Source organism: Aedes albopictus, chromosome 3 (assembly GCF_035046485.1).
Source record: "Aedes albopictus strain Foshan chromosome 3, AalbF5, whole genome shotgun sequence".
NCBI lineage: Eukaryota > Metazoa > Arthropoda > Insecta > Diptera > Culicidae > Aedes > Aedes albopictus.
In genome coordinates, this window is record NC_085138.1 from 366,197,601 (window position 1) to 366,222,797 (window position 25,197).

Here is a 25,197-nt window from a genome sequence, read left to right on the forward strand (position 1 = left end):
TTTTTCCTGGGTTTCTTCTGGATAATCTGCAATGAATTTCTAAAGAAATTTTATAGAGATTCCTTCAGAAATTCTTGTAGATATTCCTACAAAAATATCTTTAAGGATTACGGGTTAGGATTATCGATCTGCTATGGATTCCAATAGAAACTCCTGCCGATTCGTTTAGAAATCTCTCCAGCGATTTCTTCATAAATGTCTCTGAGAATTCCTTCAGAAATTCTTCCAGGATATTTTTTTAGAAAACCATCTATAGATTTTTTTTTAGAAATTCGACCAGTTTCCAAAGACTTCTACTGATTTCTTTAGAAAGAAGAAATCTCTCATATCGCTTAGAAAATCTTTCAATGATCCCTTTCGAAATTGGTTCATGTTCATTAGAGATTTTGCCATTGGATTCCTCTAGGTATGTCTTCATAAAACCTTCTAGAGCATTGTTTTAGAAAATCCTCCAGAGAGATTTCTTAGGAAACTTTTTCAGGGATTCCTTCAAGAATTTATCCTTTGAAAAATTCTTCCAATAGTTTTCCACCTATTTACATGAAATCATTCAGGCATTTCTTCAGGAACTGCTTCAGGAATTCTTGCAACAATTTTTCCATAAATTCCAATGGAAATTCTTGCTGATTTTTTTTTCGGGTTTCCATTCAAGATCCTCCGGATCTTCCTGCAGGAATTACTACAGAAATTTTAGCATAATTTCATTCACTGATTCAGCAGGATTTTTTCCAGAGATTTCAACAAAAAGTCATATAGAGATTTCTTCAGGATTTCCTTCTGTTATTTCTCCATGTCCATGATTCGTCTAATGTTTATTGAAAAGTTCTTAAAGATTTTCCAAGATATATTTTGATTGAACTTCAGAAGAAATCTTTCGTTAAGTTAATGGAAAATTCGGTTAAAACCAATTGAATAAATAATCGAAAATTTGTAAAATAGATCGTTTTAGGATTCCTGAAAACCTCTGGAACTCTATCAAGTGAAAAAAAAAACACAGAAAATAAAAAAAAGTGGGATTTGGTTCTTTGAAACACCAAAGCCCAAATAAAGAAACTTTTAAAAACGAAAATGAATAACCACATTTTTTTTTTGTAAATTGACAAGGTTCAATTGTCTTGGGGCGCCAATCTGAATGCTTGCCAAGGGCGCCATGGAACCACGCTACGGCTCACATTTTACTAATTTGTTGGAAGTGGAATGCAACAAGGAAAATTTTCACTTTTCAAAAATTCTCAATTTGCTATAAATTTGTGCACACTGCCTTAAACATTTTCAAACTAGTAAGTTGTTCAATTGGTTGTCTATTAATGGTTCAAATTTGGGTTGTTCTATATGAAGAATAAGCGTTTCTAATACAATGCATATTTATGTGATAACTATTTCTAATAAGTCATACATCCAGATTCATTGTCTTGAAATTTTAGAAACGACTACATGAAAATTGTTTATAATCAAAAAGCTTTGGCGCTTTAACTTTTTTTATCAAACATTACAAAAATGATCAATTTGTTACACAAGAATCAGTTTCTTGAGGGGATCTTTAGAAGGAATCATTGGAAGAACTTCCAAAGTAATTTTTAAAAAAATGTTACAAGAATTCCTGAAGATATTCCTGAAAGGATCCTTGGAAGAACTAACGTAAGATTAGGTATTTGGAAGAATCCCCTAAGAGATCATAGAAAAACATTTTAATGGAGTGCATGGAGAAACTTCTATTAGAATTTTTGATTGAAAACAATCCGAAATTGATTCTTGGAAGAGTAAGCAATACTTAGAGAAATTGCTGAATGTATCCTTCGTAGAATTCCCAAAATAATGTTGGAATAATTTAGAGAAAATCCTTGGAACAATTCTTGAGCGAATCCTTGCCGGAATTTCTGCCGAAATCCCTTGAAAAATTTCCGAGAATCTAATTCCTAGAAATATTTCAAAGGATTCATAAGGGAATTCTTTAAATGTCCATGAATAAATCGCTGGAAGAATCCATTTGAAAATTGCTATAGATAATCCTGAACAAATAGTTGCAAACTTACCTGAAGCAATTCTTGGAGAATTTTTAAACCTTCTTGAATGCCTGAAGTAATTATGAAGAAAACACGTTCAAAGAACTTCGAATGAGTGTAATCAGTTTCGTACCTTTTAATTAAAACTCATTCGAAGAGGGTATTCTGCTTAGAGGGTTCGAAAAGTCGGTACAAGATCACGTTGGAAGAAATTTCTGTTGATTTCCTTGGAGGACTTCTGAGACGAATTCCTGAAGGAATCATTGGAGATATTTCTAACCGAATTAATGGAGAAATCCTGGGAGAAATTTATAATGGAAACCTTGGAGGAATTTCTAAAGGATTCTTTGAGGGGTTGAAAATATGTTGTTTGAAAGCATTTTTCAATTAAATATATGGTGTTTGGAATGCGTCCTTCTAACAGGTTGACTTTTGACAAACTTAAAACTGAAATTAAGTGAAATTCATTATTCACGGGTAATGGATACAGTGGTAATTAAACTTACACTTAGTTTTTCTTCCGTTTTCCAAGGAACCGTGATACAAACAAGTGCAATCCATTCTTTGTAGGAGCGACTTCGTGGGTCGACTAAATTGTCCTCCGACAATTATTTAAGAATGTATTTCTTCCCATGTTCTTCTTTACAACTGTCTTCACGATAACCTCAAGGGACCCCACCAGAAATACCTCTAAGGATTCTTTCAGGATTTATAATTTTTTTTCCTGGATTAAAAAAAAAAGCTTTCACGTGGGATCAAAGAATGAAATCATTCTCGCATTCCTGTTCATATAATTCTTTGAAATTTCTCCAGAGATTCTTTCAGGAATTTTCCTTGGATATTCTTTAGGAGTTTCCCAAGAAGTTTCTCATAAGATTCAACTTGAAACCAGTCCACGAGTTTCTTCAGAAATTCATTCAAAAGTTCCTCCTGGGACTCCTTTACGGATACTTTAGGAAATGCTTTCAAGAATTGCTATCGAAGTGTATTCCTTTATGTATTTCCTCAATCATTTCTGAAGCAAGGAACTTTTGGAAGAATTATGGAAAAATAATTTCCTAAGGAATCCCTGTAGGATTGTTTTGATAGTTTTTAGACTAGTTTCTGAAAAACTTTATGGAAGAACTTTAACCCTCTAATACCCAATCCCGCCTTTAGACGGGGTATAGTTTGAGCATTTTTGTAATTTTTGTTTCGTGGAAAATCATTTTTTTTATATTTTTGGCTGATATTATGGACTGTTGTGAATATCTCAAAATGGTGTTTGGTGTATTTTAAAGCGTATTTACATTTTTTAAAAATCATTGAAAAATTGATGTTGTAGTCACCTTTTAGAAGTCATTGTTTATTTTGTATTGAGTCGCTAAAATTAACATATTTTAATTTTTTCCCAAATCATTCTATCCTTGTTTAATAGTTTAAGGGAATCGAATACACTCTAAAATTGTTTTCCTTAAAATTACACGGAAAATAAAATTTTCTGTGAAAAAAATTTAAAATAATAATATTTCAACACTAATCATAAAATCTCAAAATGTTTTCATCTCAAAAAATTCGTTCCCCAAATTGGCTTCCAGGAAAAATATAAAAGTGTGGGGATGATCAAAAATAAAAATTAGAAAAATCAAAAACTGAAATTCACGAAATCGAGAATTGAAAAGAATCATCTTCCAAAACATGTTTAAATCGATTTTAGATGACGAAAAATGATATTTAGATCAAAATAAAAAATTTGGGTATTAGAGGGTTAAAAGAAAGCCCATACTGAAATTTTTGAAAAAATACTCAAATTCTGGAAAAGTCTCAGGTGATATTTTTTTTTTTTTTGCTAGGTTTCTAGCTGCACTCTGAATAGAGTTGAAACCTCTACACTAGACCCGAAGATAGAAAAGAGAACGTAATCTTTCAGAAGCAGTTTGCCAGCCGTACGCGGAAAATGATATCCATTAAGATACTGTTGCCTACTGACTCAGAAAGTTACGGTAGAAGGTTGGAAAGTTTGCAATTGGTCAGTCAGTCAGGATTTGCCTATATAGTGTTATGGTCACACGGTTCGTGTTTGTCTTCTTGTTTGATTTTGTGGTATGGTTCAATATGTTTTTCTTCTCGTTAAGTCAGTTGTCGTGTGTTTTTTTCATCGAATTAATCGAACCCTGTATGTTAAACTATAGTCGATCCATGTAACATGTAACTGAACTTCTGATATTTTTCTGTTGGTGTCATTATACCATCTAAGAGATAAACAAAAATTGGTCAATTGGTCAAGTTGGTCAGTTGATTTAAATAAAATTTTAAAATAGTAAAGATTGCATGTCAACTGTTATGTATTCGTCCTCCTACAAATACTATGAAAAATATTCAAATTTGTCCAATTGTCCTATCGGCCCTACATAAACCATGTCATTTTTTTAAGCGTAGCCTAGAAATGTCAACCTAGTCATACACAAGTAACGTTGTTCAGTTAATAAAAAGAAGTCAGTTTTTTTTCCAAAATGTCACGTCGAACGCATTGACGTCAACAATGCGTTTAAGTGTTCGCACGTTAGCTTCGAATCTATCAGCACAATTAAGTGCTGCAAATCTTCTTCCCATTATTAATTCTTCGGTCGATTTTAATTGCTTTATTTAAAGAAAATATGACCAACTGCCATTGTAAAAATTTGAAAAGGCGACTATGACATTAATAATTTACTAATCAAAATCAACCGAGAAACGTGGGAAATAGAGCCCAAACAATATTTTAAAATCAGCTGGCTGTAAAAGGTTCCAAAACCTGTCACAAATCCTATAATACTTTTATTAGGATTTGTAACGATCATCAAAACCTTCTCAAATCCAACCGACTTGGAACTACTGCTTGGGAATAGACTCTACTGAGCCCCGGCGGTTCCTCCTGTTTATCGAGCATGTCTGATGCATATGATCAGCCATACTCCATCTGCAGTAGCCGGTTCGTGATGAACCGTTGGAGGCGCATTAAAGTGTTGAAAAGGTGATATGATTCACTAAAGAACACTACATTACAATAATCAAAATGAAACTCCTTCACTTTAATACCGTCAACCCCTGCGAACTTGGCCAGGTCTCAGGTGATATTTTTGAAGGAATATCTGAAGTATTTTCAGAAGAAATCTGAGCAGGAATTTCAAGAGGAATTTATGACGTACATCCTGGATCCAAAGAACCTCCTCGGGAAATCCTCGGTTGACATTTTGAAACGTTTGTTGTGGATTTTTTTTAGGAACAATCCAGGAGAAAATCTTAAATAAAATTCTTGGAGGATTTTCTGGAAGTATTCCTGGGGCAATCTGTGGACGTATTCCTGTAGTTCCTTTACCTGGAAAACGCCTAGATATGCTTCTGTATAGATCATAAAAAAGTCTATTGAGGTATATTTCTAAGGCGCTGTCCATAAACTACGTAGACTCATTTTAGCCCATCTCAGACCCCCCCTCCCCCCTCGTAGACTTTTGTCCATACAAAATTTTCGAAATTTGTATGGAGCGTAGACTTTGGCCAGAACCCCCCCTCTCCCCATATGAGTCTACGTAGTTTATGGACAGGCCCTAAATTCCTTCGAAATATTTATAAATTAATTCCTTAAATTATCCAGGCAGATATTCATTGGGTTATCCTTAGTCTTAGAGGACATGCCGTAGAAATTTATGTGGAAATACTACATGTAGGAATATCCAGAGGTAATCTGGAAGGGAACCCTGTAGAAATCTCTGGAGGAATTCGCACCTGAATCACTGAAAGTAATGATTCAATAATGTAGTGTAGAATAAGCATAAAGTTAAAATACACATTCATGAAAATATTTAAAAAAATACAAAAATCTGTGGAGGATTTTCTGCAGGGTTTTCAGGACGAACTTCTAAAGACATTTATGGATACAATCCTGTGGGGATTTCCAATGCAATCCTTGGAGCAATTACTGAATAAGTCTTTAGTGGAATTCTACAAAAGATATCTGTTTAAATTTCTGTAGAAATCATTGGAAGATTCTCTGAAGAAACCAATGAAAGTTTTTATGAAATGGTCTTAAAAATAACTTCTGAAGTATCACTGTTAAAAACTCCGCAGGAAGCCCTTGAGTAATTTCCGAAGGATTTTTAGACGAATCCCTAGAAGAATTTCTGAAGTAATTCCAGACGGAGTTTCAGAAAAAAATCCGCGATAATCTAAACGAAAAACTCCTAGAAATGCTTCTGTAAGGATCCCAAGGAAATTCTCTTGAGATATGTCTAAAGGAATCTTGTGGAAATTCCTTGGAAAAGGGAAGAATTTATGAAAGAGTCTTTAAAATATTTTCTAAAGAATCTTATTATGGATTCCTTCAGAAATTCTGCAAGGTGTTCTCAAAGTAATTTCTTCAAAACTTTAGGATATCCCGTCAAATTTCTATAAAAGCTCTTCGGGTAGATTTTCACGGATTTCGTTTGAAACTCATCCAAGAATTACTTTAGAAGTTCTTCTAGGGATTCTCAAGGGCCTCCAGCAGCATTTTTAACAGTAGAAGACTTACTACTGAAGCTATTCTAGATGAATTTTTATAATATTTTCTGGAAGATATTCTGGGGAGCATCCTGGAGGCTTTTTATAAAGGAATCCAGTTAGAAAATTTTGGAAGAACAATTCCTCATTTCACTGAGAAGCTATTTTATTAGATGGAATCGTTAAAAATTTAAAAAAAATGTATTGATCAAAATCCTTATATTTGCAAGGACGCTCATATCCAGAGTTTTGTTTTTATCCCAAGAGCTGGTTACTTAGTTTTTTTTTATCTGTATTAACGAGATTTTTAGCCCTAGGCTAGTTCATCTCGGGACCCACGCTTTACTTCCCTTCCGAAGGAAGAACTCACATTTTGCGAGTTTGTCGGGAGTGGGATTCGATCCCAGGTCCTCGGCGTGATAGTCAAGTGTTCTAACCATCACACCAGATCCGCTCCTGGTTACTCAGTGAGTAACTTGCAGTAACCTTGATAACACCACTGATCCGGAACTCACGTTACGTCCAGTTGGCTGGTAGCGGTTCATAACAAAAGGGGTTTTTCAAAAAGGGGGATAAAAATAAAAAAAGAAAAACGCTATAAAAATATTGAAACTCTTAAAAATAAATATTGATAACATATTTTTCAACTATTGGAAATAGCAAAACGAGCGACAACACTTTAAAATTAATTCTTATCAAAAATCTTGAAATTGATCTAAAAAAACTGAAAAAATAGAATTTCAGAAAACAAATTTAAAATAAAGGACCTTTAGCGGATTTTTCCAACAACTTTCTGATTGGCAATCATTTTTTGAAGTTTTGTTGCTGGTAATATTTGAAAACTGTTTGTTTGGAAGAAACCCCGGTGGATTCACTATAGGATTTGTGGTGAACTTACGAGAACTTTAAAGATGTCTTACATTAAATTATGGTAGATTTCAAGGAAGTGGGTTTTCAAGAATTTATGTTTAACTGTTTGCTGCAGTTTATGGAAAATTAAATGCTTAGCAGAATTTGGCATATTTTATAATTTTTATATTAATTATGTTTCTAAGATTTTTCAGAAATTTATAACACAGTTCATTTAGATAATTTAAGAAATTTATGAAAACCCAAATATTGTTGGAGGTTTTTTAAAACAATCACAGAGTAGCTTCTGTGAAATTCGCGGTGTTTCTTATTTAAATTCTGATATTTTTAGTGAAATTGAATTGAAAACCAGCATAATGCCTTCATTATTCTAATATGTGGATTTTAACAGTATTCTAAAAGAACCGACCGATCAACGATATTTTTGGAGAAATTTAATAAGCAAGTTTCTTTCTGAATACATGAAACATCTGGTAGAAACTTTGAAAGAAATTCTAAAAAAAAGTTGAAAATCGCAGATGGGACTTCAGTTTACACAGTTTACTAAAGGCGAGCGATTGCATCATCATTTTTTTTATCTTCCTCACTTTGCTACTCAGATGCAGAGATGGTAATTTGAGAACCTTGCAGTTAAGTAGACGCAGTGGCAAAACCTACTTCATATTCCCAGTGATTTCCCACAGGCGAGCGATTGCATCATCCGATTTTTTATCTTTCCCACATATATCTGCCAGGGATTTTGGTTTTCTATTGATTCAATTTTCTTGTCTTTCAATAGACTGTATCAATAAAATCGTTTGCATATTAGACATTCAAGATTTACTGACAATAATCTAGAAGCATGTTTCCATTACAATTTTTGGAGCAGTTAACTAGTCCACAGCCCAGACCGGTCTAATTCGCATTGAATACATACAGACGTCACATTGCTCAGGCACACGCTAGCAACCCCAATGAACAGTCAGTGGATATCCATCGTGAGACGCTACCTACAACTGTCTCTGTGTACCATGGTGTAGTTAGTTGCACCATCGTCAGCACTAGTAGCTAAGGGGCAAAAAATCAGTACAAAACTAAATATAAATAATATCCACTGTGGTAGGCAAGCTGCCTTGCCCGAACACCCCCATTCCCCATTCGGCCGGTTTCACCCACAGTTACCATACAGTACCTAGACTCACACCGACTTCTGTAAGTAGTGTGGTCGTTGGACGTACATGGAAGATCCACCTCGTGTGGGGCACACACTGATTAGGCGTCGTAGTCGTTTTCGCCGCCATCTCTAGCATATATGGGGTGTGAGATGTGGGGCCGTTTGGTGTGCTGTTCAACACATACCTACGGGAGCTCGGGTGGCTCCCCAATCTTCCGAGCGGAGACGGAATCGCTTTGTTTACAAACTGTCAGTTGAGATGACGTTCGGTGACTCAGGTGTTGAGTAAACTACTGGACGTTTCAATACATTCAATCTGATTTATTCACTAACTGATAAAAAATCAAATAGATTTTCGTATTATGCTCAAAATCAACTTTAGAACTAACGCAATAATGATAAGTTCTACGAATAACAATTTAATGTATGGTAGTCATATGGTTTTTTACACAATACATACTATTGTAAGGACAATCCTCGTCATGAAAAACGCAATTTAAGAGTTTAACTCTTAATCAGTTGAAATAATTGTTTACTATTTATTTCATAGTAGTAAAATAGTTTTTGAAATGTTGTCCAACTGTTTTGTATATTGTAGCTACAATATACTGTATCATTATCAAATGTTATGAAGCTGCGTTCGTCCATTTTAACATTTTATAAGTGTTGGATGCCCCTTTTCCAAAATTTTTCGAAAAATGCACTTCTATGGTGAAATGATAAAACGTTAAATTTGGATCCACTCTAACCTGTCCGTCTACAGCCGTGCATCACTGAATGATTCCCCTGGAATCCCTATTCCCATATGGGGCGGTAAGGTAGTGGGGAAGAGTAAAATCTTTATATCAACCAGCAAGTACATAACCACGATGTGGCAGCAACCACTTGGCAGCGGTGGTGGTGCGCTGGTGTGGTGTAGCATGCTAGTGGTGGAGCAGCGCAAATCGAGAACACCACCGCGTGAGATAAGTGTTGGAGTGAATATGAGCAGTAGGTATAGGTGCCTCCACACCACCAGCAATCAAGATTCCAAACAAATCGGATAATAAACACTGGGGTAGGTAAGAAGAAAAACAAAATAAGAGCAAGAAGCTTGATGGGAAGAGAGGCGAGAAGAAGGAACAAAAAAGAGAGCACGAACAGTAATATTAATAACAACAACACCTCGGCCAAAAGTAATGCAGAGAAGCAAGCAAGAAGAGCGACAATGACGACAGCAAGGCGCAGAAACAAATCGCGAAGCACGGGATTGCGCTTCGCCGGAGACGACCGTCTACGAAGACGACGACGGCGCGGGAAGAAGATTCTTTTTTGACGTGGATGTATAAATAAATTTTTATTAAATCGAATACCTACCTACCTATAGGTATCTGGCGCGATGCGTCCTCCTCGATGGCACCATCAGGTTGAAGAACCGGAGCGCAGAAGCTTGACGAAGCGGAAGATTTTGACGTACGTACATGCAGTGACTCTGTTTCGTACTTATGTGGGGCAGTATTTTTCTTACAATCATACAATTTCCGGTAAATAATAAATCTAATTCAGATGAATAAGTGATCAGTCTCAAAACGTTCTTTTACTTTTGCGTCAGATAGCACTGGCGCAGTCTTGTGCTTCGCACGATTGTCCATTGTGTAAAACCTTCGCATATCGTTTAGATCCTGCACTGCTTCAGCATCAGAAATCACACTATCTTCGTATTGCGTTTTATTGCTGCTGTGGATTTTCGCTTCTAGATATCTTTTTCCTTTCTAATAAGACACGGACAACGTCTTCAGCTTTCGGCTGTACAGACTGTTTTAAATTTAACATGAGACAACGGACAACGGAGCATGCACCAGTGGAAACGGGGAAGAAACTATTCTCACGAAAAGTTTCAACGCCCGAAGCGGGAATCGAACCCTCACCCCATAGCATGGTGCGATTATAAGCTTGGTGACCCTAACCGCACGACTACGACGTAGCTTTCATATTCATTTAGTTTAGATGAAAAATGACGATTTTCTCATTTGCTGAGAGTTGAAGCCATCGTCTTGTATGAAATTAGAAGTTCCTCACTGTTAGCTGCAGATAGTGTGGTGCCACCGATTACGCTCCTGCTCTTGATCAGCTTGATTTTGGATTTTCAACTTTCCGATCAACACAAAAATTGCGCGTTGTCATCGTCAAAAATAATTATTTTTGGGTGAAAATTCGAGTTTTTTTTTGTCTGAGACAATGTGAACGGTTGCTGCCTGCAGACCTCAAGGTCGATCGGTTTTCGATTTAAGCTACGAAGTCGCCGGACTGGTTTTGGAGGTTGGTTGGTGGAGATCGCATTAATTGAGCCGAGGTGAGATTGCAGTTTGTGTTTCATCGGCACCGACCTTTGATGGTGGATGCAGTGTGAAACTAGCGTGCTTGGTCACTTGTCGCGTCCGTCTTGTGGCCCGCAGTAGGTGCAATCTTTGATCTTTCGTCATCATCGTCGTCCATACTAGGCACTAGGTACCTAGTGGCGGTTGCCGCTTGAGTCCGTCACAGCCGAGTTGCGCGTTTGAGCTTTAACGGGGGAGAAACCGGTTTCTTTGTTGGAAATGTTTGTTGCCAAAAAAGAAGGATTGTATTTATGCAATAGTGATCTATAGTTGTCATACACCTCTAAACACAGTCCATTCCTAGTAGACGAAGATGCTCAATATTGACATGATCGATGATAAAGAAGCGATATTGGATTGGTTGAGACATGAGAAAAAAAGATAAAAATACTATCTTAATTTTATTCCTGGGCTATGATAATCGTATAAATTTTATCTCGTCCAGAATTTCACGCACAGCTAGGGTGATTCACCAATTGTAGAACACTACCCAAATATTAAATAGTTTCTAAAAAAATCATAAAATTAACTGCCAGCTCTTTTAAATTGACCTAATCGTATATTTACAAGGGTTCCAGAAAGTAAAATTGGTTTCAGGGGGTTTCAGAGGCATCCTAGTGGTGTTCCATAAGGTCTCAGGGAGTTTCAGGGCGTTCCATGGTTGTTGCAGAAGTTTCAAGGGGGTTTTAGAAGCGCGTCAGGTTGATTCCAAGGGTTTTGAAGGTCTTTCAGGGGCGTCCCAGGGAAGCGCCATCAGTTTCAGGGAATTTCAGAGGGTTTCATGTGAGTTCTCAGAGTGTTACAGGCCCAACTGACATTTTCAGCGCTATAAGCTTCAGTCGTTTGCTTTTTGTTGTGTAACAATCGAATTGAAGCAGTCAACGCTGAATAAAAAGAAAGCTAGACAAACATAAACCATAATCTAATACACAGCTGCAAAACAAGCACCATACAGCTACCAAACTCGGTTTTCAGCAATCAATCGCTTGTCACTGGGGCTGTTTTTTTTTGAAATTTATTACAACTCCAGGTGATTTCCCGGAAGATGTGAAAACTTGAACTAGCAAAACAGCTGCTACAACTCGTAAAACAAACAAGTCCACAAACCAGCAGCGTTTTGAAGACCGTTATGCGATATCATTACAGCTAGAAGCTGGAATAGAGAAACTGTTGGTATACCAACACGGCTTGTTGGATGTAAACATTATTGTCTAAACAAACTTAGAGCGGGATACACAAATACTTCAGAGCTACCCATCTCTGTGCTTTGAAATTGTTTGAGTGGCTTTTATTGCACTTTAATCCAACTCCGGAAGATTTGCCGGAAGATGTGCAAATCGAATAAGTGTCCCAACCAATAAAACAGCTGCTTTTATACAATACGTTTTCTAATGTTGCCAAATACATACAACAGCAGCGCGTTTGACGTTTCACAAGCTTTTGCTGCAAAATGAAGCTGGGCAAGGTTTTTCAGTGGCACAGATATAAACCCTTGCCTGGAGTACAACAAAACGGGTTGTTTTCTATGCTATTTATATACAGTAGTGTGGCAGCGAGGAAACCATCGGAACAAGAGGATACGGAGATCGGAAGTTCGATTCCAAGTAGCGGCAAGTACTTTAATTATTCAATTTTAAAAGCGATAGTTCCAGTTCTAAATGCATTGCGTCACGGTATCCGTAACCTAATTATATTTGAACTATTAATTTGGGGATACCGTATAACTGTTATTTAATAACTGTGAAAAGGCTGAAAAAGTGCCTTCTCAAGATGTTATTCAGTTAGTGGTTACATAGGAGCCGAGAAAAGAGCTATGCCTTGGTGCCATAGAAGCTGCTCGTACAGCATACACATGTGGATTAAGTTCGCCAGATTCATTGGTATTGGGTTTGCAGAGAAGCTTTCGTCCATATGTACAACACAGTAACTCAGCATAAAGCCGTATTGAGGACGCTTTGTTGACGTTTAAATTAATAAATAAATGTTAGTTGGTGGATTCTTCAGGGATTTAATGAACTTTCTAGAAGTGTTACAGGGTTCTTAGGGGGTTTCATGGGGATTATGGAGCTAGTTTATCTCCGGACTCACGATTTACTTCCCTTCCGAAGGAAGAACTCACATTTTGCGAATTTGTCAGAAGTGGGATTCGATCTCAGATCCTCGGCGTGATAGTCAAGTATTCTAACCATCACACCAGATCCGCTCCACATTCAGGACTGTTCTAAAGGCCTCCAGGGATTTCAGAACCGATCCAAACGGATTCCAAGAGGTTTCAGGGGCGTTCCCGCGGATGTTTATGGTGTTTAAAGGACATTCCATTTCTTATATCGCTCGAAATCCTGAAGCGCCTTAAACCCCTCTGCTAAATACTTGAAACACCCTTAACCTTCCTTTTGCATCACGTTGGCAGCAGCTCGCTAACGTAGTGTACGGTTTTGGGTCAAAAATGACCCTAATGCCACAGGAGGGATAATGGCCTCTCAATCCCACCTGCTTCTCCTGGAATCCCCTCTGAGCCCTCTTGAATGTCTTTTACACAAATTTCCATTGAAATATCAATAAGGAATAATAAAAGACATGTCATAATTTTACTTCAGCTCTGTGTTTCTTTTAGGACCTTCAACTAACATACTTTGGAGCTTTTCATTTCAATTCAATTCATATCCATCTAACGTCGTATTCATGGAAAAGCACCTTTGATAATTACGTACTGAATAAAATTTACAGGAGGGTTTTTTTTCCTAATTTAAGCATAAGGCACAGGAGCGCATAGTATAAGGAAAGGCGGCGATGGGAGGGGTTTAACCCCCAAATCATAATGGAGGGGACGGGTTTGTTTATGTATGTATTCGTATTTCTTACTTGATGAACCATTTGTTTAAAAATTGGATAACCTGATGGTAAAAGTGTTCCTGCACAGATAGCTTTTGTGAACTAATTTGTTTTACTGATATCTCGATCGTATTAAAAAAAATGAAGAAGGTTCTATCTCTACTTCGAAAATACTTCACTGAATCAGGGTGTCCACTTGACAAAAAAAAAACTAGAAAACATCAACAACAGGGAACAACCTGGAATACCCAGAGAATATATTGAATACTCATGGAAATTTTGCACAGATGTAAAATAAAGCAGTAGAAGCATGGTTCACAGAAATTCCGGATCTTCTTTGGAAATGCATTTTGAACTGCCTTTCAGGATTTGTCACAGGATTCTTTCCGTATTTTTTCACTCAAATTTTCTTGGGTTCCTGTTTTGAAAAATTTCCGAAGAGTAATTCTGATTTCTACTAGATTTTTTCTCCAAAGTTTGATTATTTCTTTACAGGATTATTCCTTGAGAATCTTCCAGGATTTATGAATTCCGATACCTCCTGCAGTTTTTCACAGGGATTATGCAGAGTTTCTTTCAGAGGTTTTCCCGGTATTGTTCCCATAATTCTACGTGGTGTTTTTCATAGACTTGTTCCTGGGTCTTGCCCAAAGATATTTCCATGGGATTTCTTCCAGGAGTTATCCCGAGATCTCCACAAGTGATTTTCTCAGAATATATCGCTGATGTTATTTCGAAATTTGCCTTAGAGTTTCTTCTGGAATTGCTTTTGGAGTTTTGTCGCGATGCCTTCTGGTGTTTCTTTTGGGACTTCCCCAGAAGGTCTTCTCGGGGTACAGGAGATATTTCTGGAACTTCTACTGGAGCTCCTCCAAAGACTTTAAAGGAGTCTCTCTCAGGATTTCATCCAAGGATTCTCTTGTAATTTTCGTGAGGTTTCTTCTGGAGTTTTTTTCCCTGATTACTAGAGGAATTTCAGCTTCGCTATTTTCTAAACGTGGTATTTCTTTCAAAGTTGAGGTTCCCCTCTCGGGACTACTCTCAGAAGATATATTGTGTTAATTCTGGGGTGTTTTTTTAGAGTTTTTTTTTTATTTTACTCTGAAGTTTCTTCTAAGATTTTTTCCGGAATGCCTTTTAAGATGGCTGATATTTCTCTTGGAGCTCTTCTCGCGATTTCTTTTAGAGCATTTTCCAGGCTTGTTATCTTAGTTGTTTACAGGATTTCTCGTAATGAGATTAGTTTCTACAGATTTTCTGGAAATATTCCCACAACTCTTACCGGAATTTCTACCAGAAACTGTCCCGAGATTGCACATGCCCCTTTTTGCAGTTATGCAATAAGTTTTACAGTAATTTTTCAAGCAGTTTTTCTCGGAATGTCTCTTAGGATAGCTTGCGAGATTCCTGGTAAGAAATTTGACTGATTGCTTACGACTGTAATTGACGAGTATTTTGCTGGTTTGACTGCTTTTTCAGCCTTCATTAAGCAGCTAAAACGCCTTTTGCATCTACTGTCCAACGTTTCAGTGTGTCTTTCACCTTCTTCTGGGAATTAGAGACTGCAACTCTAACACTCAACAACAACAACGAAACGCAGCCTCTTATGCCCAGAAGAAGGTGAAATACACACCGGAACGTTGGACAGTAGATGCAAAAGGCGTTGAGGCTGCTTAATGAAGACTAGAGCCGTCAAACCAGCAAAATACCTGGTATGATATTGCGAGGGAAATATCAGAAGGAAACCAGGTGAAATCTTGCGAAGAATTCTGCTAAGACGTATTTGAGAAATTTCGAGAGGAACTTCGATAGAAATCTTGAGAATAAGTGGGGCATCTCGGAAAAAGTACTGGGAGTAATCTGGAAGGGCAATATTTACCTTCCACTATTAACTGTACGTCCCTAAATTGACACGCACCATGCTGCCGAGAAACAGGTGCAGCATTTTCATCTGGGTCATAATGACCCCAAAGCACGACTAGGCTGAAGGAAATCTAAAGAGTAGCTCTGAAATATCATAAATTACTCTAGAAGAAATCCGTGGAAGAACTGCCGCAAAAAACCGAGAGAATCTGTTTTAAAGCAAACCCAAAGGCACTGAACTTTAGATAAATTTAGGAAGGATCTCCAGGAGAAATCCAGGGCAGAACTCGAAAGGATTTCGAAAAAACCACTTGAAGAAATGCCGGGACTTATCGAAATCTTTGGAGGCTTTCTGGTAGAAATCCCAGGAACAATTATCTGAAATCCCGAAAGAACACCGAAAATATTCGGAAGAAATTATTTCTAGGAGCAACCCAAGTAACAATGAATGCTGAACAGTGAGAGCTGGTTAATGGTGTCAAATGCTGAACACAATGACAGCTGAATATTGGTCTGATGTATGGCTTGTTCAACCTCTTCAATCAGCAATACATAGATGGCTGAATATCAAGTTGAGTTATTCATCTGGGTAACCAGCTTTAAAACATACACTAACATGCAGAATTAATTATCCGTTATTCAACCTTTAATCAAATATTTTTTGACAGCTGACCCAAGCAAGGTTTTCGTGAAGTCCACAGCGCTTCTTCAGCCTCAATACAGCTTTAGTTAAACCTGTGTTCTTGACTATTCAGACACAATAAGTAATACTCTTGTTTTCGAGGTTATGTAAACAATTGTATGTGGTGTAGGTGCTAAGATGAGTGACTATAAAACAGGACTGAGTTCAATTCCCAGTTTTCCCACAGATTAGTTTATAAAGCCTGTATCCGCAATATTCGGGACACAGAAATACAGCTGTAACTCTGCTATTGATACATTAAAATTGCTCAAATTTGGTCTAATAATATCTTAAGTTGTGTTCATTTTACCTACAAAATTTCATGTGAATCGGTGCAGCACTTTTTGTTGTAGCAATGTAAGAATAGAATGTGCGCCATTGAATTTTGTACAGCCCCTAGTTTTGCTTGTCAGCGCCGTTACTTTTGAATTTGGTGAACGAAATGGCTGAAATTTTGAACACAAACCTCTCAATCTACATTTGTTGCATAGGCAAAATTTCAAGGAAATCGATGCACTATAAACAATTTTACAGTCGAAACATGTCTTGGGACTGAACGTGATTTTAGCCCCTCAGCAAGCAATTAGTCAGCACATGTTATTGTTTCGATTGTACTATTGAAAGTACTATACCAATAATCATCAAATTTTGAAGGCATAATATAAACATAATAAACTACCTTCTGTGAAAATTTCATGAGAATTGGCTGAGAAATAAAAAAGTTATGAATAGGCAAACATTACACATGAAAAATACGAAAAATTTTCACTAACACTCCCCCTATCAACACCAGTAGCTTTCAAACCAATTGATCAAAGTTGATGAAATTTTGCAAGAAAGTGTCTCTATAAGTATCATATCTGCTAGCCAAATTTCATATATATCATCACAGAACTTTGAACTGTAGCGTGAAGGAACCATCGATTATGCGAATGAAAATTGGGTATAATTGTACAAAATCCTTAAAACCACGTCTGTTTGTTTTTCATCCACAGTTAAAAGTAATGCATTGATTTTTATGAAATTTGGCACAAATAATAAACATACACTAAAGAGTTCTCGGTCAATTATTTGGCCAATTTTACCGATTCATTACAGAGCTACAGCCGAACTTCTGTGTCCCGATTATTGTGGATACAGGCTTTACATTCCTTAGCATCTCTTCTGGAAATAGACGCAGCTAATAGTAAAAATAGGCTCACGAAAGTGTTTTAATTTCATTTTTACACAATTGTTAAACATAAATGATTATTACTGATTAAGTGCATATTAAGCCTTAAATCAGCTTTCCAATGAACCTCAAATCAGCTAAAGGTTGAATAAAATCACCAAAATTACATGTTTAGGAGCTAAATAAAGGATTGTACCTCTTGTGCGCAGCTTTTGTTCAAAGGAGAAACGTTACCTGGGAAATACGTTAAAAACCTCTGTATAGAAACTATGGAGAGCTGTAGAAGACAGCCTTTAAACCTTTAAAGAATTTCAGGGAGATCTCCCGGAAAGAATTTTGAGAATAACTGCAACAGAATTTGAAGATACATGTCTTCTTCAGGGATTTCTCAAAGGATATTTCTAGACATTCCTCTGGGATTCCTTCAACAGTTCCTTCTTACAGTTTTTAAGGCTTCTTCAGATGGATATCTTAGATTGCTACATAGATTCTTACCAGAACACCTCCTGAAATTACATTTTTTAATTCTTTCCGGACATCTTCCAGGATTCCTACGAAAATTTTCCCGAAAATTTTTGCTTCCGGTGATCTTCTTGGAATTTTCCAGGGATACCTCTCGGGATACAGCTTGGGATGCTTCATAAGACTTTCTACGAGTATTCTTCCTTCCTTAAATTCTAGCTTGAATTCCTCCCGGTAGTATCTCCAAATATGTTTTCGAATATTGATTAGAGATATAAATTCATATAAAAAAATATAAAGAAATATGACTGAGGTGCCTATACAAGTGAACCGTATTAAAATTTCACAATATTGTCTACTTTTTGGTAATTGAGTATCAAACTTCTGTTCATTTGACAATATTGTCTATTAGTTCCCAGATTTTCCCATAGTTCTTCTGTATCTTCATGGGAAATAGAGCAATGCAGAAAACATAGAAAAATCCTAAAGTATTGCATTTTTTTCGGGTTTTTCGTTTAAAAGCCTTGACATTATTCCCCTGTTTTTATTTTTTTTCTTTGAACATTCCAGATATGTCCAAGAAAATCTTCTTGCAGACTTGAGAAATCATAGCAATTAAATTCTACCAAAAATTGAAATGCTTCCACAAGAAATTTTGTCTTGAACTGATCCAGCGTTTTGAATTGTCATGTATTGTTGTACTCACAAATAGAACCCAACATACCATTTATTTTGATTTCAATTTAGAAATTCTGGCATCCCTTATTAGATTACCCTGGCCACACAAACGATTGATAACTCAGGCCAAACATTTCAATAGGTCCTATCTGCATTTGAGAGGCTCTCTTTGTTCATTTTCTCTTTCAATTATTGCAATGTAATGGTACACTTTTCAACTATTTTTGCAGTACAAATCAAAAGACGATTGTTTTGATCATCGTTCAATCCAAGGAAACAATCATAATACAAATAAACAGCTGAGATATTAACGAAAGAGAGGGCAACCAAAGAGAGCCTCTCTTTTGCAGATTGGACCTTTAGACATGTTTGGCCTGAACTGCTACATTCATAAGCTGAATAGGGTTCTGTTTGTAAAGTATTGCTCTTTTTTAAATCCATGATCTAGTTTATCAGAAAACAGTTCAATAATCAACAAACTGCCTCAGAATCATATTTATCCTACAGAACCTTAAAGCTGCAACGATCCACTTTGACCATAGTTCAGATAGGTCAGGTGAAGAGCATAAAACTTTTATCCTGTGGACAACTCTGCCATCGTCGCCGCCGCCACCGGTGCGGTGGGGACACCGCGCTTCAAAGCCAATAAGCGTAGGTACCTATCTACCGAACCGAAGTGCTGCACTTCATTCCATGTGTAAATCCCCGGATTATGTACGGTATCCTTGTTGTTCATCTCGTTTTGCTACTCTTTTTTTTCCTTCCTGCACGGTAGAGTCAGCAACCGGCGTGGCACGGCGGCAGGACGAATAAATCCTGCTAAACCATTCGTTTGTCCAATGATGGTACAAATACAATCAAACAACGCAGTTAGCGTTTCGCAACGGTATGTGTTGCCGGGTGGACGGTTGATGTGGCGGGTGTGAGGAATGCATTGCAACCCGCATAGGGACAACTAGTTGGGAATAATTTATCCTTTTCGGATAAATTCTCAGGAGTCCTGAGATACCACCAACAATTGGAAGTGACTGAATGCAATACTTTTCTACAGTAAAAGTACTGCATTTTTTCTTCAGGAATCAGTTGAAAACATTTTGCATCACGTTTGAGAGTAAGAGAGCAATATACTCCACCATATCCAGCGACGATAGTTTGGGGTCATAATTTATGTATGCAGCACGCGGGTGGTTTAGTGTTACTGCTGATTGCTCATCGCGTGCCAGCCGAATTGTTTGGTGGTGGTGGTTGTGTAGGTTGTGTGGTGGTAACCCTCTCGATGATCATCAGCAGCAGTGGGATTTGTTATTGTTGTTGTTTGTGGTGCGAGTACATACCACAGGTACGAGCGGTACGAGCAGCGATTTTGAGTGAGTTTGTGAGCTATTTTTCTGGTTAGGGCAAGCTGTTATTGTAGTTGTGCAACTGAAGCATATTTTATGCTGCATCGAAACATAAAGCTGCAACTCCAATAAGATGTTTTGCGAGACCTAAATTGATTAAGGAATCAAATAAACTTGCTACAACATTTGAAATCCAAATGGATTTCATGCAACAAGTAACAATCTCTTTTAATTTATTTTACTCTTTAAACTATCAGAGTATTTTTTAATATGTTTCCATTCTTCTTCATTTTATGTTGTTAAATTCCCTTATGTTTTACTCCACCTCCAGTACCTTATACTGTCTAATTTATGTTGTGTTCATAGTCTGATTTGATTCTGTTCCTTTTCTGATCCAGTTCTTAATTCGGTTCAACCTCTGTTCGGATTAAATTACAATTCTGTTCTTTTCTAGTTTAGACTTAAATGAGAACAGGCACATCTGAATTCTGTCCAGTTCTCAGTTCTGTTCCACATCCGTCTCAATTCCATAATATAACCGCTATATTCAAGGCTCTGTTACATTTTTTACATTTTCTGTTCTAGTTCCCAGTTCTTCATTTTGCTTTAGTTATCAGATCTCTTCCAGATCTACCTCATTTCTGTTTTGGTTCTGTTCCAGTTCTATAACAAATTATCAGTTTGTTTTACTCTTGCCCTAGTTTTGTTACCAGTTTTTAGTTCTGTTCGAATTTTGCTTCAGTTATGCTCCATGTTTGTTAAATTCTCAGTTCTTCTGTTACAAGTTTTTTTTCTAGAATTGTTCAAATTCTCAACTCTGTCTAAGTTTTCAATTATGTTTCAAATTCTGTTCTAGTTCTATTAAGTTCTGATCCAGTGTGCAGTTTTGCACCATTTATATCTGTACTATTTGGTTAAAACTCGGTTAAATGTCGTGTATTAGTTACAATGTAATTTTTGATTTTGTTTGAGTTGTGCTCTTGTTACGTAATTAATTTATTCGAAATTCTATTCCAGGTGTAAAACATGTTCTGTTTCATTTCAGTTCCAATTCTGATAAAAAATCTTCTAATTTTGTGTTTCAGTTATTCTTTTCAGTTTTCTATTCCAAACTAACAGCTCTGTTCCAGTTCTAACTTTTGTTTCAATTTTTATGTTTGTTTCACAATTGTTTCAATTCTGTGATATTCTTTCAAAAGTTCTGATCAGGTATCAGTTCTGTAACGATTTTGAAATCTGCCTCGGTTCTCAGTTCAGCTATAGCTCTGCCTATCAGTTTTGTTCCAGTTTTCACTTCTGTTATAGTTATACTTTCTGTTCTTTTTTCAGGTCTGATCCTGTTTTGACTTCTGGTTCATTTTTTTCTCGTTCGTTCCAATTTTTGTTCTGTTCCATATCTGTCCCAATTTTTGGTACAATTTAGGTTCAGTTTCCAGCTTTATTACAGTGGTTTTGTGGTTATCTATTTTGCTCCGTTCTCAGTTTGGTTCCACTTTTGCCTCAATGACGTACCCCTCCGTTTGAAATTATGTAACAGTTCAGGAACAATTTCTTTTCAGTTCTCGGTTCTATTACAGTTATCAATACTGGTTCGATTTTTAGTTCTGCTTCGATTTTCAATTCTGATTCAGTTCTGAAATTTTATACTCGTTCTCAGTTCTCTTCCACTCTGCGTATGATCTAAGTCTGCTTCAGTTCTCAGCTCGGTTTCACTTATGTCCCAATTCTGTTCCACATCTGATGCAAGTTTTGAGCCGGGTAATTTTAATTCTCGCTGCTGCTCGTGTTTTGTTCCATATATGTTCCAGATCTCAGTTCTTTTTCAGTACTGTCTTATGTTTTATGTCTGTTTCAGTTTTTACATTCACCACAACGCTAATACAGTTATTTAACGAACAAGTTTTTGTAGTTCCAGTATGTTCTAATGTGAGTTCAGTCCCACTTCCAGTTCTGTTCCACTTCTCAGTTTTCTCGTAGTGATGCTTGGATTGTGTTTCATGTTTGTTTCAATTATACGTTCTGTTTCAGTTGAGTTCATATTTTCAGATTTGTTTCATATCTTTCACAGTTATGTTAAATTTCTGTAACAAGTTTTTTCCAGTTCTCTGGTCTGTCCCTATTATGTTACTGTTCTGTTCTTATCTGGTTCACTTGCAATTTTGTTCGGTTCGGTTGAATTCTATTCTGTTTAGCACTGCTTTTACAACGTTCCTTAAACGTGTTTTAAACCTTAGCTTTTTTTAATTTCTATTCTACAGTTTGTATTACGTTATTTCAAATTATTCGAAAATAATTAAAGAAGTCAATTTCCTTCTATATACTGTATGTCCATTTCAAATATTTCAAATTATTTTACCCTCAAAGAAGATACAAATTGAGAGCATACTGTATGTACAGCTTCAAATGGTTTATCAATCTATCGATAAACGCTCACCACTTCTTTCATGGCGTGTGTGCTTGTGTAGGAAAAAAACAAAACCGTTCCATACGGTTGTGTTGGCAGCGTTGGCTGACGATGACCATCATTGAAGTCATCACGGCATCATCGCTAGTCTGTCTATGTCGTTGGTCGTGCAAGTGTTTGTGAAATATTAGAATGGGACTGTGTTTTTTTGTCCGTACGTTGAATCAATGACACTGATGACGATGTTTATCATTGTCATTGATTTTCATCAGTAGGGCACCAGGGTTGTTCGAGATTCAGAACGAAAACATCAAAGTTATAAATGTATTGAAATAAGTATTTTTTTTATAAATTTCATGCAATTATATGTAGAAGTCTTAGAGAAAGGATCACAAATATGGGAAGGAATTTCATTATCAAATGAATTTTAAACTGTTCCATCTAGAGGACTTTACAGTGAAATATTTTAGAAACAAATATTTCTTGATGATGCCGAAAACAAATTATTCCTCGATATCAATAAATATTTCAGAGCATTAAAATGCTGTGGCTCGAGACCCACGCCAGAAGGGTTTCCAACTAAAATCTATAATGATTTTCATCTGAAATCCAGAAAGATTCCCAACTGGAATTCAGGAAGATTCCTAACTTAAATTCAGAAGTGCCTGGAGTTAGGAATCCAACTGAAATCTAAAAGGCTTCCCAACTCCAACTAAACAGAAGTTTCCGACTGAGAATCCAGAAAGGTTCCTGTCAAGAATCCGGAAGGAAATCTGGAAAGATTTCTGACTGGCATCCAAAAGGATTCTCAAATGGAATCCAAAAAGTTCCTTCCTGAAATTTAAAAGAATTCTCGTCTCGTCTCATCACTTCAATGGATTTCCGACTGAAGGATACTCAACTGCAATAAAAGATAACTCCCAACTGAAACATGACTACAACAGTGTTTTTGGTTCCATAAAGTTAATTGATCTACCCACTCTGTAAACTTCTGAAAAGCGTTTTTTTTTTCAAGCGAAAATATTTATAAGATTGTAGGTCTCTATAATCGTAGGTCTGAATCGTGATAAGATTATCAACATTTAAAGATTTTCTAACACAACTAACCATTTTTTTCTTTCTCTCTTTCAGAATTGCACTTTATGTATATGAATATTTATTACACGTAGGAGCATCGAAAGCAGCACAAACATTCTTATCGGAGGTAAGTTCATTGGATAGCAAATACATCTGATCCATATATTTTCTTTCGAATAACTAAGTAAATTTTGAACCAAATGATTCTATTTTTTGAACGCAGATAGTACTGACCGTGTCTCCCTGTATACATTATTTTGCGTGAATTGATTCAAAATTGACTGAGTTAAAGCAAAAAAAAATCAGGTGTAACGTCATATTAAAGTGTTCATGAACTTTGTTTTTGTTTTCTACATTTTCCTTCTGCAGATTCGGTGGGAGAAGAATATCACACTAGGCGAACCACCGGGCTTCCTGCACTCGTGGTGGTGCGTGTTTTGGGATCTCTACTGCGCGGCACCGGAACGACGGGACACCTGCGAGCATTCATCCGAGGCCAAAGCGTTCCATGATTATGTGAGTATTTGGGGTATTGCTCTAATTCCTTAACTCTAGTAACCTAAGACATTCCTCAGACAACAGTCCACTAAAAGGGGGTTACTTAACATCAAGGGGGAAGACAGCTCTGCACAGAGTAACACTTTGAACATAGAGCAAGTTTAAGTTACTCACTTTTTGCTCAAACCCGATTACTTAGATCTAAAACTCAAGTTGCAATATGTATAATGTGTCACATGATGACTGGAGTAAATGTTCTTTGACAACACGCAGCATACAGTGGACCAGAGGGGGATTTTCCCCGAAAAATTTCTTTCGACTGGAGTGGGAATCAAACATACACTTCGTGGTACTCACAATACGCCTAAACAATTGACGGCGCTAGCTGTACGGCCACGAAACCCACAAAAAGTTGTTTCCAGACCGATAGGCGTTAAAAGCACAGGCATCGCCACGCAGCGTGTTGCGTCAGTCAGTGATGAATATAAGGAACTGGACAATTGCAGCGCAACCACGCGTTGTACTGAAGTCTATTCTGGAGGTACCAACACACACCACTCAAATCTGGTCAAACCTGGCCACACCACCGATCAACTCGCTCAGACTTGTGCTGTGTTTGATCGTTTGTGACAAACGTTACGCTCATTGGAGCGAATTGGTTGTTGGCCACATGAGGTTTGACCAACCGTTTGACCTGGTGTTTAGGTACTCTTACACACTTTCTGGATTGGACTTTGATGTATGTTCCCTGTGATAGAACAGATTCCCAGGTTATTTTCTTTTTGATATAGCAAAGACGTTTAAAGAAGCACCACGTATATGGATTCAATTTGTTTTATTGTGTGAACTTTGTAATACTATTTTAAATAACGACTGATCAATTATTATTTTAACTCCCTCTGAACGAAACGTCGCAACCTATCACTGGACAAATGATATTTCGCAGGTTTCACCATTTATAAGAATGTAGATTTCTTGACACTCTCCACTTTTCCTTTCTTGCCTCGTATTCTAAAGGAATGCTTTTCTCCTGTGGTACTGCTTTTCAAATTCAACGTATCGTTGCAGTTTGGAAACAATAATTCTGCATCGTATATTGGTTGAACTTCCTGAAAGGTTTCTCCAGTACACTCTTCTCTTCACTGCGGCTGCGAGGGTTTGGAGCACCCGAATGTCTCCGGCGGTGAACTTAAACAAATCGGGCTGTCCAGCGTAGTCGCCGTAGAAATCCTCCAACGATTTGGTGGCATCTGAATCTACAATTCTCCGGATCCTCTCCACTCGGAAGCGCATTTGCTGCTCCATAGACT

At 37.0% G+C, this 25,197-nt stretch overlaps 1 protein-coding gene across 4 annotated transcripts in view; it reads left to right on the forward strand.

The window, feature by feature from the left end:
• LOC109432289 (single-stranded DNA-binding protein 3) overlaps positions 1 to 25,197 on the forward strand; it is a 165,555-nt gene that overhangs the window by 90,173 nt on the left and 50,185 nt on the right. For all 4 annotated transcript variants that reach the window (XM_062855502.1, XM_062855501.1, XM_062855503.1 and 1 more), the window contains exons 3-4: positions 23,444 to 23,516; positions 23,759 to 23,905. In XM_062855502.1, the coding sequence (XP_062711486.1) occupies positions 23,444 to 23,516; positions 23,759 to 23,905 (220 nt within the window). The remainder of the gene's footprint in view (positions 1 to 23,443; positions 23,517 to 23,758; positions 23,906 to 25,197) is intronic.